Source organism: Homalodisca vitripennis, chromosome 1 (assembly GCF_021130785.1).
Source record: "Homalodisca vitripennis isolate AUS2020 chromosome 1, UT_GWSS_2.1, whole genome shotgun sequence".
Taxonomy (NCBI): domain Eukaryota; kingdom Metazoa; phylum Arthropoda; class Insecta; order Hemiptera; family Cicadellidae; genus Homalodisca; species Homalodisca vitripennis.
The window spans coordinates 163649115-163664105 of NC_060207.1; the positions used below are offsets into that span (position 1 = coordinate 163649115).

The 14991-nt window shown below is 30.6% G+C and overlaps 1 protein-coding gene across 2 annotated transcripts in view; it reads left to right on the top strand.

The window, feature by feature from the left end:
* The window catches only part of LOC124352657 (nephrin-like), a 442015-nt gene that overhangs the window by 398753 nt on the left and 28271 nt on the right, over positions 1 to 14991 (top strand). For both annotated transcript variants that reach the window (XM_046802224.1, XM_046802225.1), the window contains exons 2-5: positions 4804 to 4936; positions 6126 to 6334; positions 7631 to 7744; positions 13861 to 14064. In XM_046802224.1, coding sequence (XP_046658180.1) covers positions 4804 to 4936; positions 6126 to 6334; positions 7631 to 7744; positions 13861 to 14064 — 660 coding nt within the window. The remainder of the gene's footprint in view (positions 1 to 4803; positions 4937 to 6125; positions 6335 to 7630; positions 7745 to 13860; positions 14065 to 14991) is intronic.

The following is a 14991-nucleotide window of genomic DNA, read 5'->3' on the forward strand; positions in this document are numbered from 1 at the left end:
ACGATTATAGCTTTTCAACGATTCTGCTCTAAGAATGGTTTAAATCCAGGTAAATCGTTTATAACGTAACAAAATATATCGAATGTTAAATTTAGGTATCGGAAAGCCATGTATGTTATAGGAAATTTTTTTTATGATTGAGAATTCAATTATTGCAACATCATTAATTACAACAAAAGCTATGCCAGCGTGAGAATCTTTATGTACTAGTTAAAAAGGCATTTTCATGAAAACATCCGTACGGAAATTTTTAGCCTAATTAAAAAAAATCATAATTTGGTTACATATAACTTGTAATTTAATACCGTATTGACAATATACTTAATAAAGTTTTCAAACAAAATAACAAAGGGTGATCTGCTGATCATTACTGAAAGCCTAATTGATTATCGCGTGGAGGAGGATGGTGTAAGCATGAAATCAACTCACTTAATTGTAAAGGTGTTTAATAAAGGAGCGACTGGTAGCCTCTGTAAACTAATCACCAGCCTTTCATTACATCCAACATTGGCGTGCCACTAATGACACTTTTTGTGCCTCAGCTTCTGTCGTCAGTCGCTACAGCAAACGATGGCGTGTAAACCTTGATGAAAAACCTTAAACCTTGTTTTGCAAATATTAGAAAACGGAACGTGTTGCCAAAAAGTTTGTAAGATTACACTATGACTCTGTAGTATATTATGTGTTTTTTTAGTATTTCATTCAAATTTTGTGTGACGTTATTGGTGGTTGAGTTTTTTTGTTTTTGTTTACGTAACGTGTTGTTTCTATGAAATTACTTTGTTGAAAAAGTAGTTGTTATTACCTAAGATACACAACAGTATTTATATTATGATATGATTTTACAATAGTTTCTTATAGATTAAAATAAGAAATATAAGAGTACTATAAGAGTAGAATAATAAGACTATAAGAGTACCAACAGTGTGTTAAGACAGGTTTCTAGGTGACTGATGATGTTCGAAAGAATAGAAAATACAAGGCTGTGCTCATTAAATAAAATATTGAGTTAATATTTTTACTATTGTGGTAATGTACTAACTGAGTAATTTATAGCCTCATATCATCCAATTTATGAAATCAAATTCTATTGCTTTTGATAAGTGTATGTATACAATAATATAGTATCCTACCATAACACAATTATTACACAAATAGTATCCTACTATTTACCGACAGATTATACATAGCATCATCAGTAACAGCTAGGTAAGGTTTACTTTGATGTTACTTATACAAGATTTGTTATATTAGGGGTTGTTTGTATGATGAACATTTTAACATCAACTACACAGTAAAAAAGTTATTACCACTTACCATTAAAAAGATACATTAGTATTACAGAAAATGTACTTTATCAATATTTTTGATTACATCTGTTTGGATATTACACTTATCTAGGCTAATCAATATATATATATATATATATATATATATATATATATATATATATATAATATATATATATATATATATATATATATAGGTGTCAAATATTAGTCTAATCTAAAATAATATCATAGTCAATTCATATAGTGCCGGTTAATCTGTGTAGTTTTTAGAGAATTGGTATATTCTAATTTAGTTATAAACTGCATAAACGAAGGCATAGTTTGTGTAGAATTGACTCCATTTTCATTTTACATTGCGAACTACATCTCTGGTCAAAGTTCAAATCCAAGTGTTAAATAGGAAGTCTTAATGATAATGTTAATTTATAAGTTGTATAGTAAACAAATGCTGAACGAAAGCTGAAATGTCATTTCTCATCAACGCCTTAGCGAAAACAAAATTTTTCCAATTTTGTTTTGTCATTTAGCTGTTTTGACAAAATTTTTGTCGAAACAGCTAATTCCATAAATCTACTGTTTGTTTTGAATAAAATAACAAATCATTACTTGAGGGATAAATAAGCTAATTGTTTAAAATGTGTACACTGTATTTGATATTATTGGATTACAATAAACAAACAACTCTTGCTCGGGTGCATATCAACTGCTATTAAAATAATCTGTTTTAATAGTAACAAGTTATTTTAAGGGTTAAAAATAACAATTAATTATTTTAAACTAATTTTTATTTACTGTTTTATAAAAACTTCCTAATAGCCTATGATTATATCTAGCTTATAAACATAAAATCTGAATTTGATATGAAATTCTGAAACTTACTCATGAAACCACAAAACAATAAAACTTATTCATTCTACTAACATTAATTTCTATAAAACTTTTATTCAGTTTCCAACAACACAATAACTACTGCGGTCTGATTGTGGAAACGCTGACGAGAGGTTTCCACTTCTGCCATTTTTAATCCTTATAAAAGGATTGTAGGGACGCACAAGCACTCGACAGGTCTGAGAGTACGTCTCCCCGACCCTCCATTAGTAATTGGAGGGTTGTAGGTAATAATTGAAGAAGTGCGTGTCGGCAGGCGGCTGTCTATTGTGGGTGTCACGTCTTCAAGGGTGAGATGACTCGAGAGTGTACACGAGGGGTGTCGCACCCCTAGGGCAATATGGTTGTGCAAGCACTATTTAAGTCCACTTAAGACATTGCATCGTGTGCAATTAGGCCCAAAGTAATTAAAAACAATATAACAGGACGTTTAAATAATATTTCAACAACGATTTACCAAATTTAAAACGTATATCAACACTTGTTGATGCCGCTCTAGTTTTACGTATTATAATTTTAGTATTTGTTTTTTTATATTACATTAGAAAATTTTACAAGTCAACTTTAATACACAAAAAATACTACATGTACTGCCCTGTCACTTATATAAATATGCACAATCTCTTTATAGCAAACATATTACTGTGGCATTTGTGGCTTAAGTCTGGTTAGTTAATTCAAGACATAGCTAATAGAAAGAAATAACGTCCTTTTTGATATTCCAGTTTTTGCCTAATCATTTTATTAACTTTTAACTACAACAAGTTCTCGGAAATTAGATTAAATACGTCCGTTACATATTATCTAGATTGCTAATTAAGGACATTATTATACACGATTACTCTAATTATATAGTACCGACAATCACTAGGGTAAGGAGTGTATATATACGTCCTATTTTCGATAGTACCAAATTTGCTTTAGCAGATGAACATTCTGTAATTGTTTATATAATAATTTCTTACTTGAAAATGGTATATTCGTATAATGAGAATTAGAAATAAATTTGTTTTTACAAATGTGATTTAAGCAGAAATCTCTGAATAGTACTCGTAAATAAATCCTTTCTATATTCACTGAGGTTCAAAATGTTTTAAAACTAAAATATTATTATTTTATTCAAACAGCATATTATTTTTAGTGATATTAAACTATATAAACATATATAAACAAAAAATAATATAAACGAAATGGTCAAACTAGTTAATGGCATAGAATCAATAACAATTACAAAAAACATTTTATAATGGGTAATCGGAGGCTTTGTTAACAATACTTTATATTGTATACTACGGTGCTTACCTATTATAAACGTTTTTACACATTTAAGTGTGTATATGATTGTGAATATTTTGTTAAAACTTTTTCTAAACAAACATATTCAACTGTATCTACTTGAAATGTACATTTCCATCTTGAGAACCCTTGTAAAATTAAATATATTACATTTGACTGATTTACATAAATAGTAGTATACTTATTTAAAACTTGTTATTGTGAATAGTTGCCAAGCATATTTCTTGAAAGGTTTTGGTTAAAATTCACGCATATACTTAAACGAGAAAACTAAAAAGAGTTCTTGCCAAGGCAATAGTAGTTTAGGACCGGAAATGTTCCATTAGAGCTTCCGTCACAGTTAAGGCACTTGAGAGTCCATCCGTTAATGTAAAAGTTGGCCAAACATCTGATATATCCTCAAGAGAGGAAGTCTTGACCTCATATTGTGCTATTCCGTTTGGTTAGTATAGCTTCTTTTTATCTTTTATAGAAATATTGTAACAAGTAAGTAATGGGTTAGTAAGACATTTAATTAGTAGGACGTAAATAAACTTAATATGCAGCTCCGAAGCGATTACGTACTGTAATGTGAAGTGAATTCAAAGGAACAATAGATTGAGTAATATTTCCTGTGATCAGGTGGTTACGACAGATATGGAGCGGAAATTTAAATTAAGTAAAATACAAATTTTATAATATATAACATAAATTATGAAATAGAAACGACTTGTTTTATTTACCAATGTCTCTTATCTTTTTTATTTTAAATATATAGTTTTATTGCGTACTAAGATTAAAAGTATGAGTTTGAAAATTTGATTTCAAATTTCAACATGTTTCACTAGTTAAATAACAAAATAGTAGTAATACATTCCATTGCTACTTAAGCATTTGTAATAGCTATACATAACTATATGACTCAAACTCAATAACAGTAGTAGTAGTTTTTATTATTTAGACTATTAATTAATAAATATTTTATAAATTTATACTTTATTACTGTATACAACGCCTGCCGGGTTAGAAAGAATCGTACCAAGGTGGCCGATGACCTTTTATAACAAGGTGGTTCAATTGCTTTAGAGTTCTTGGAAATATAAAATCTCTTATGGAGTTTACATGAGGACAAATGTAATATAACGATTTTTCATCCGTCATTGGTTAAGTTTGCAAATGCCAAAGCAAACATAATATTGCTGTTGCAAATTTACAACTTACAGTATTCAATACTTGTTTAACACTTTGAAATGTATATATGAGGCCTGTATATTTATTTTCATATTATAATAACTACCTATTATTGCACAGTGTATACAAAGGACTAAAGATAACTGTATTATTCCAGTTACGGTATCGGACGCCGAAGCTGTCGCTGGCTACAGGGCTGGTGTCCCCTGCGATCTCAGTCCACCCGTCGCTGATGACAGCGCACTTCTCGTTATATGGTACAAAAATGACATGAAGAAACCTATTTACAGGTAAACTGAATTATATAATATAGAGTGTAAATAGTTTAGTTTATATATTCGTAGTATCGTCAGTGTTTCTCACCGGTTTGATATCTATGCCCAAGACATTAACTTTATACTTTATTCATAGAGTTACGTTTCTATTAAATGTAGGGGAAGACATTTTAATATCTTCAGTTACACCTAAATCACGACAATATCACTGACTAGGTTATGCTATGAATGCTACTAGATTCCATTCAGCAGCTTTAACGAAATATCGTAAATGTTTGTCAAGTTCAATTTAATTGCATATCTACACAAGGTACGAATGATAACAATATTACATTAGTGAACGCGAATATTATTTTACTCCCTTTTTTATTTTAAGATATTGTACTTGATTGAAAATATTATTCTGTAAAAATTACAATTATATATTTCTGTACTTACTAGTAAAGAATGTTATAAATTGCCATGCAATTATGCAGTATAATATATTTACTGCAGTAATATATAATCAATACCTTATTACGCTGGTGATCCCATTGTTTAAGCTACAACATTTAGTAGTCATAAAATGTTAATGTCCATTCCGTATTTTCCAAAACAAATATTCATATCTCCAGGACGTACAATGATAACTTAACAGCCTATAATATGTTGTTGGAAATTATTTGTGTTAACATATTGTAATCATGCTATTAAGAAAATACATTTAGCTTGTTTTGATAAATCATTGGTAATATGAGAGAATTAGTAATAAAAACCAACTAACATAACCGCAAATCCAGTAATCTTATTTATTTACTCTGCTGTATTGCTTGTAATTCTTTTTACAGTGTAAAATGTATTAAACATATCGTGAACAATACACTTTCATATTCTTAGATCATTATCTTACTCCACATGTTTTTGTTTTTGTATGTCAAGTGCACAATTACGCATCCAATTTAATACATTGAGCAAAAAATTTATTTGTTAGTGTCTATACTAATAGCAAATTAAAATACTAATACAAATAAAGAATAGTCAAGTTTATTTTTAATTTCATTTTTTAAACATATCTAGTAAAAGTATATTGAGCGTGATGTATAATAATATATTCGTTGCAAAAGTAAAAATAACATAAAGACTGTAATAAGTATCACATGTTTGGGTTTCTGAATATTGTTTAAATTTATAGTTGAGTTGTTTCAATAACTGTTGTGTATAAAAGCTACGACGTGAGAGATACTGTAGCGGAAAAGGCACGTCACTGGTCCGAGGTGTCTGTTCTGAGCGGAAGAGCTGTCTTTAGACCTGACACAGACCCCGCCCAGCTCACACTCAACCCCGTCAAGGCGGCTGATGTGGGCATGTACCGCTGTCGTGTAGACTTCCGCAAGTCTCCGACAAGGAATGCTAAAGTCAACCTCACAGTTATATGTAAGTCTAGAATCTATCTGTACGATAATTTGCCTACATGCTTTTTTATCAATATAACTACCTCTTTAGTTTTTAACTCATGGAGTGGGCTATATGTCTGTTTAATGTTGATGAAACATAAATTCAAAACAGAATTTGATACGATTTCGTTGAAAATTTCAAGTTAAATTATGAGTACAATCAAATCGCAACATAACATATCATTAAATGTAAACACTGTGCAATATTTTTGAGTATAGTGTTAGATTGCAATTATATATGTAACTGGCTCGTTCGTAGAGCTTGTTTTTAATATTTAATAGTTGGTAGTTGAATAGTTACGATTTAAATTTTAAAAATAACTATAGAAATAGATATCTATTATTGAAAAAAATAACACAGATTATTTCACAGTAAAAAGTAAAAAATTAAACATAAAAAAGCAATGGTGGGAGGAGTTCAGCTCAGTATAGCCTTCTGCTAAATATGACACTGTCACAGACTTTAATTCTGAAATCTAGAGTCAAAGTCTGTGTAAAGGGATAAAAAAATGGCAACAATGAAGATAAAAACTAGAATATTTCAGACGTTGCAGTAATCAGAAGGTGACACGGAGCTGAACTTAACACTTGCATTGAATTAACCCTTCCGACCATAAGTACGTCATGTGTAGAAACCCCAGTTGATCTAAGATCGTGTCTAAAACATCATAGTGCACCTGTTGAGACAATAGGAACACCTCTTTATCTACATTACGATTAAGTTTTTAGTCTAGGTGTCTCTGATTAGGAAACGATGTAAAGAGTTTGTTTTCAGTTTCTCCTTTGCCAAATTAACTGAAACACTTCAAACATTCGTTGACTCCAGATTTAAGGAAGACTAAGGCAGCGTCAGATTTTAGACTCTTCTTTTGGGGGTCCTAAAAATGTCCATTGTTTATATTTTAACAAGAAACGATTAAAATATGTTACAATTATGCCGCATTTCGTTGTAAGATATAGCATACATTAGAAATTTAATGAATGAATGAATAATGATTTATTCCTTAAAAAATACAAGTGCAAATTACAACTGACTTAAATGGAATTTTCACTGCCACAGTTTCAAATAGAATGGAAGAGCAATAATTATTTATTATTAATATTTATAATTATTTATCCAAAAGACATTATTATTATCCAGTATTATTATTTTAATAAAGCAATAAAATATTACATTTTTTTGATTCTAAAATTTAAATGCTCCGATTTTAAAAGATACAACAATTTAAGAAAAGTTTAAACTAAATGAATGTAACAATATCTCTCCAATTTTCAGTGCCACCGGAGAGGATAACAATAGTAAACGATAAGGGAGAGCCAGTAGAAGACAGGTTTCTAGGTCCTTTCAACGAGGGTGCATCGGTCAACATAACGTGTGTATCGACTGGAGGTAATAATGGTGTTCAAATATGATCAATGTAGTATATATTAGTTTACATTAGCTACTGTATATGAACATCATATATTATATAATGTTGAGACCTTGTTATTACTCATCAGTATTCTTGGTAAATTAATATTTACCCAGCATGCAAGTAACTTGTTACTGTTTATATGTTTCATTTAAATATCATAGCATAAACAAGCTACTACAAAGCTTTATTCTACTACGTCTTTCCACTTTCCATATCCTCCACCTAAAATAGTTTAGAATTATCTAAAAATAAAATAGGAGGCATTATAGAGGTAGGCGGCCTAAAGTTATATTTGAAGTATACATACGGTTTAATTTTATATAATGCTACAATTTTACATAGACACATTCCAGCTGTCCCTTACTAGATTCTAAGTATAACCTATGGAAGAATATAATTAGTTCTGCTTAAGGATATTTATCTACTCGTTTCCTTTTTAATGATGAACTGGCATGAATTTTAGGTAGCCTCAGGTTAAGCCCTACATTGGGAGTTACTTCCTTTTTCTGATAGAAACATTCATAAGAGTGTTCCACAGTTGTACAGTACAGTTATTTCTAAATTGTTTAAACATTATTTTAAATCAGTACGTTTACAAATAGTTTGTTCGGATAGTTGAAAACTTACTACTAGTAAGTCTAGTATTTAGTACACAGTCAGGCTTTTCAATCTTTTCAGGATACTTTATACCCCTTTTGATTGATATACATAAGGACCCTTTTTAATATAAAGGGTATAAAGCACTACACAGTTGCTGTGGAATTGTGAAAATAAGAGTAACTCATGTTTAAAAGTTAATTTGGTCACTTTATCTTATTATTAGATTCGTAGTCTTGGTAGACGCGATACAGAATCTACAGATTAAATATATATATATATATATATATATATATATATATATATATATATATATATAATATATATATATATATATAGTATATAGTATAATTATATACTTATAATTTTTTTACTATATCATAGGGATACATATTTTAATTAAAATAATGACTCTCCCTTTACCTTAATTGATATTTGTTTTTATAGTTTTTAATTTAATCCGAATTATAGCCTGTTAAAACTTCAGCCAATATTGTTTAAAACATTTTTTGCGATATTGACTCGCGAGTATTTATTTAAAACTATTAAAAATATTATACATTAAAATCACCCCTCCATTTCAACATTTATATAGTGTTTCAAAATCCTATATTGGTTTTAAATTTTGATTATTGACACGTAAGTATTCATTTTAATCAGTTAAAAAATCTAATACATTTAATAATCTTTCCAATGCAGTATTTAAATAGTGTTTAAGAATCCTATATTTAGAAATCCCTAATGTTTTACATATTGAAAGGCAATCACGTCAATTTGCTACTAAATCATTAATTAAAAGTTTAAAAAGGAAAAAATTAAGGGCGAATGAAGCTTTAATAACCCCACAATACATCACAGAAGTTTCAACAGATAGTGGAGTTTTAATATAAGTTTCACAGTTTATACTATCACAGTGAATATTTGTTATTAGTTAATACCAGTTATTTTTAATATCTCCAAGTCTGAAAAACTATTCTGGTTTAATTTTTTTCAATAAATTATTATTTATTTAATACAAATTTAAATGTACATGATTATAAAGCACCATCTTCTAAATATAATCTTACCTTCATCAGTCCGGATCTGTTACAATCGATTCCGTTAGATATTTTTGGTATTATTGTTATACTTTAAATATTCTGAATATTAAAACAACAATTTAAGAAATGTTTTACCTAGATGAATGTTACATAATATCTCAAATTTTCAGTGCCACCGGAGAGGATAACAATAGTACATGAAAATGTACAATCAATCTTATCTTATTATAAAGTTATATTATTATCTGTTGATTTAATAACATATTCTTGTAATTCATATGACGAATTTGATATCACGTTTCGACATTGCAGACTTTATATATTTTCATAAAACGTGTTAGTATTTTATTTTTATTACTTAAGGACACTTCCTTATAATAGGATCGGTGGTGAACGAAAGAAAAACCCAGTCTTTTTTCTGTTGTTGAGAGTATATTTTTACACAAATAAATGCTTGAAACTAAAAACTGTTATTTTGCTGAAAATACAAAATTAATAGGAGGCGATAATAACTGCAATAACATCAGTAAATAATGTTTGTTGGCGTCATTTTAAATTTCTCTCTTAAATAAATGTTCCTGAGCTTAGTTTACTAACACATAAATCATTATTTACTTTTGTATATAATGGGTGATTCAAAAAGAGCGCCGGTTTTAATATATCAAATTTAGAGATTTATTTTAATGAAAATCTGAAATCAAATACATAATCATGTTCATCTAACCTTCCGATTTCATGTATGAAAAATAATGTCATGAATGTTTCCTCCTCTGCTACGCTGGCACACAACAACTCTGCCCATGAAAATAGCCATGACTGCACGACAAGTTTCAACTTCAATTTGGCCGACAACTCGTCGAATTTCCTACTTCAACTCATTGATGGTTCGGGGTTTATTGGCATAAACTAATGACTTTAGATAACCCCAAAGATGAAAGTCGCAAGGAGTTAAGTCACAAGACCTTGGTGGCCATTGATGGTCGGAATTACGAGAAATGACGCGATCCTGAAAGCGGTCACGGAGGAACACAAAATTGTTTCACGGGCAGCGTGGCAGGTGGCTCCGTCATGCTGAAACCACAACTGGTCAATGTCTGTGTTATCTAAATGAGGCCACAAAAACTCCCTAATCATCGTACGGTATCGGTCTCCATTCACTGTCACAGCTTGCCCTTCCTGATATTCAAAATAATAAGTGCCGATGACGCCGCCCAACCAAAAGCCGCAACAAACTGTCACTCGTTGTGGATACATTTCCCTTTCGTTAATCATGCGCGGGATTTCTGAACCCCAGATACGGCAGTTCTGTTTATTAACAAATCCATTCAATTGGAAATGCGCTTCATCACTGAAGGTGATATTCATTGCGAAGTTTTCTTCCTCCTGCGAATTTCTCAATACCCAAGAATTACTAGAGAATTCTCCGTACAGGAGAACATCTTAAACCCAATTGTTAAGAACGGTGACGTATTGATTTCGCTGGGCTAACAGCCACGCTGTCACGAACCACCTCAATGCTCTGTTCAGTTCGGGCACAACGACGACGTCCAGAACTTTTGAGGTCGACTGTTGGACCCGTTTCTTGAAACTTTTTCATGAGTCTGCGAACTGTTGATTCATTCGGTGCTTCATTACGTCCTAGAGTACCGCAAAGTCGCCTAACAGTAGCCGCATAACTCTCTCCACTCTAATAAAACGTTTTCACTATTAACACTCGTTGCGCACAAGTAAACTTCTCCATGGTTAGATACAGAATGCACTAATGAGAGAAATATCAGCTGCGTCAACAATCGGAATGTAGTCAGAAATAGAATCAAGGTCAAACATTGTTGCCAACCGATAAAACAAGTAATGCTTTATTTATAAACAAGTAATTCTAAAATGATAATTTCAGTATATATAATATGTTCCAAATACAAAACATATAAATATAAATACAACTCACGTCCACATAAAACTTATAAGTTGTGTGGTTTTCATTTTAGAAATATTGCAGACAGTTACACTCAGTGTTGAGAGAAATAAGAAAGGCAATTCCACTAAGTGAGCCAGAAACATGTACAGTAGCCACCATCACATGTGTACTATAGAGAAGTAATGGAGGTGGTCAGTATGTTATGTGCAAACACGGGGGACTTGGCTCACAATTAATCAAGCCGCACAATTAGTGCAGAGCACTAAGGCTCTGGTGGCTGAATTGCTCGCTTTATTAATGCCCGTTTATGTGCTGCAATCCATACTCCGCTTCTAATTTTGTGGAGGAGCAATGTGGTCTGCAAACCATTCCTTATTTCACTGTGCGTATTTTGATCTAGCACAAAAACGTACTTATAATTACAAGTACGATTTATTTCTTTAATATAGGGGGTGATCTATTACAATGAAAAAGAGTTTCACGTACACATCCTTATAATATAAGAATTTTCCTTATTTTCATATGCGAGGAAATTTTGCTGAAATAGACTATATAAATAGTTTGTATTACTATATTATGTTTTAAACTACAAAGAATAGTTTGGCGACAGTATATACATTAAGAATAAACAATAAATTATTATTAGTTCAGATTCTCTTTACAAACTATGATAACAATCTTAATCGGGCAATTATAACTATTAGCAAATCAACAACGTGGATAAATGTTCAGACACAGGTTACCAAATATTAATTCATTCTTCTTCATTATTTAATAAATGTAATAAATATTTAATAATCAATAAATTAGGATGATATAAACAAGGAGACAGAAGCTGACGTTATATTCAGATATAATACGAGGGTGGAAAATGGCAGCCGGTCATTCTTTTATTTTCTTACAATATTGTTTTCTATTATTGGCCTTCAATAGACGCAGTAGATATCAAAGAGACTTGTCAATAAATCTCTTGACCAGCTTTAGTTGCACATATTTATTGACCACTGAACTTTGAATCAAATTTTTAAAACAAATCAACTCTTTTAGTTCTTTAAATTATTTCTCATTCATTATTTACAATTCCTAGTACACGGTGTTATTTTATATTATATAAAGAGCTAGATATTATTTTGAAGCCACGTATCACTACTGTCAATGATCAACCATTTGATATCATTTAAATACATTCAAATTACCTATTATTTCCAAACAAATTCCATTATTCACATACCGCTCTATGGTATTGAAGTATTATGGTTTGTATAGAAATATTTATCATAAGGATATATCTAAGATTGTTGATAAATATTTTTCATAAATTTGGTGGTGAATTATAAAGCGGAAAAATATATAAAATGCGAAGTTTTATACAATATATTACATAAAATGATAACAAACCACAATATTTTCATAGAATTTTAGATATATTTGAAGATATAGACAATGATTTAAAAGAAAACAGTTACATAAATACTGATTTAGACGGGACATGATATTTAAAATTTTGTCTGTCCTTAATATATAAATAAAACATTCCAAATCACTATATAGCTTAGTTTACATAATATAGTCATCAGTATATTTTTTGCACAGAAAGTAGCAAATAAATGAAGTGCTTGTTTCCCAAAACCACTTGACTTGATGGTTCAACTTTTAGTTGGTTCACAAAGATCAGTAAAACTTCATTTGGGCATGATAGAATTGATGGTATCTATTTTAACTCTATAGCTGTCCAGGAATAGCATATTACTGCTTATTATAATTGCACTTTCTGTTAAATTATGCCAACCATTTAGAAAGAGCTGTGGATGAGAAAACCGAGTATCTGAAAGCCTAAATTGTTTTAAAAATTCTCGTAAAAGAAACTAGTTTTTGAACGGTCTGATAGGAAAGCCTCGTTAATGAAGGCAACCAGCGTGGTCTACATTAAATTAACAAAGATATAGACATCTTTCATGACAATACTAATCACTAAAATAATAATTGTGCAGAGTCTTAACATAAAATTCTTCATTGAGCTGAAAAATCACAAATTTTACATAAAAGTGAGTACTAACGAGCCACACGGAGAGGTTGCGTACGCGCGCTACCACAGTGTAGGCCAATAGCCTTCACTTTGACACACTTGGTCCATTCGGCCACCTAGACATAACTTCTCGATCTTGATAACTATCTTAAAATTAAAAATACATATCATACGATATTTACAGTAAATTAGCCTAACCAAAACAGCTGCAGAGTAATATAAATAAGAGGCTTCCATTTATTCAGGAAGTACCAGTTAAGAAACAATATTTGATCTACAATCCAGATTTAGTATGTTTATTACAGCGATATGGCTAATAAAGTACCCTATATTTCCATTCATTAATTCAGTACTATATGATATTGGCACGAGGTGCCCATGATGCTTTACCTTTGCTTATTCTAACATTCTTGTCACTCCTGAATGCACGCAGAAAAACATTGCTTCCTTAGTCTCTTGCCCTGCAGACCCCGATGAACAATCATGAAGCTCAAGGTTTTATGTGCCTCATAGGACGACCACTACCTCGGTTGACGTGGTGGAGGGCAGGAGAACTAGTCGATGACAGCTATGAGGTTTTGTCAGAGCGGAGAGTCCGCAACACTCTGCACCTAGAAGGGTTGGGGCGGCGAAGCCTCCACGAGACCTACACCTGCCAGGCGAGCAATAACAACCAGGTGTACCCCTTGTCGTCCAATCTCACCATCAAGATGAATCGTAGGTATTTCACTGAGTGTGATGCATGCAAATATTGGAAATGAAGTCAATGTATAAGCGAGCGTACGCAATATAGTTACTGTTATAAAACTTAGATTAATAATTAGAGTCCGGTCAATTACTTAGATATGCTCTGCATAACATTTCAAACAAATTATAATTATTTACGTTAAAAAATTTTGTTTAACATTTTAATTATGTCTTTGATATTTTCACCTTACAGTCTTATGACATAGAGCTTTAACAATTTACTAAATGCGTATAGGCTTGCATATGTAATGAAATATAATCTTCTCGATACAAATAGTATTTCGTTTCCAAATTTTTATTCATTTATGTATCTTTATAAAATGTTTTCATGGATCTGCATATATTGAGAGAGTTACTCCTATAACATTATCGGATTAATACAGGTAAAGAGTATAATTATACAAATATGGATATTAATTTAATTGAATTTTTATGCTGAATATATTTGGACTGATAATTTTATAAAATTGTGACATAATAAATTGTGGGTGATAGTATAGTCATAAGAACTGTAACTTATAAAAGGGAGGAGAAAAAATGGAAATGATGTTTAATTTTATTATTATTACAAATTATTAGTATAACAAGGTGGGGGAACCGACGCAATGCAGAAGAAAAAAACAATGACTTTCAGTTTGTTTCTTTTGAGAGCAGTTAGGTTAATCCAATCTGATTATTTTTAATCTTTCCATTAATAATCATAAAATTGCTAATAAACTATTTGATTACTCACAATTTAAATAATTCTTTCTTTCATCAGTTACTGATCATATATTTGAGTTTACAATCCTGTCCATGAAATTGTAAAAAATATAAAAAAACTATTACTATTCATAATTTAAATCATTATTTTTTCATCACTTACTGCTCATATATAAAGATAAAGATATTATTATG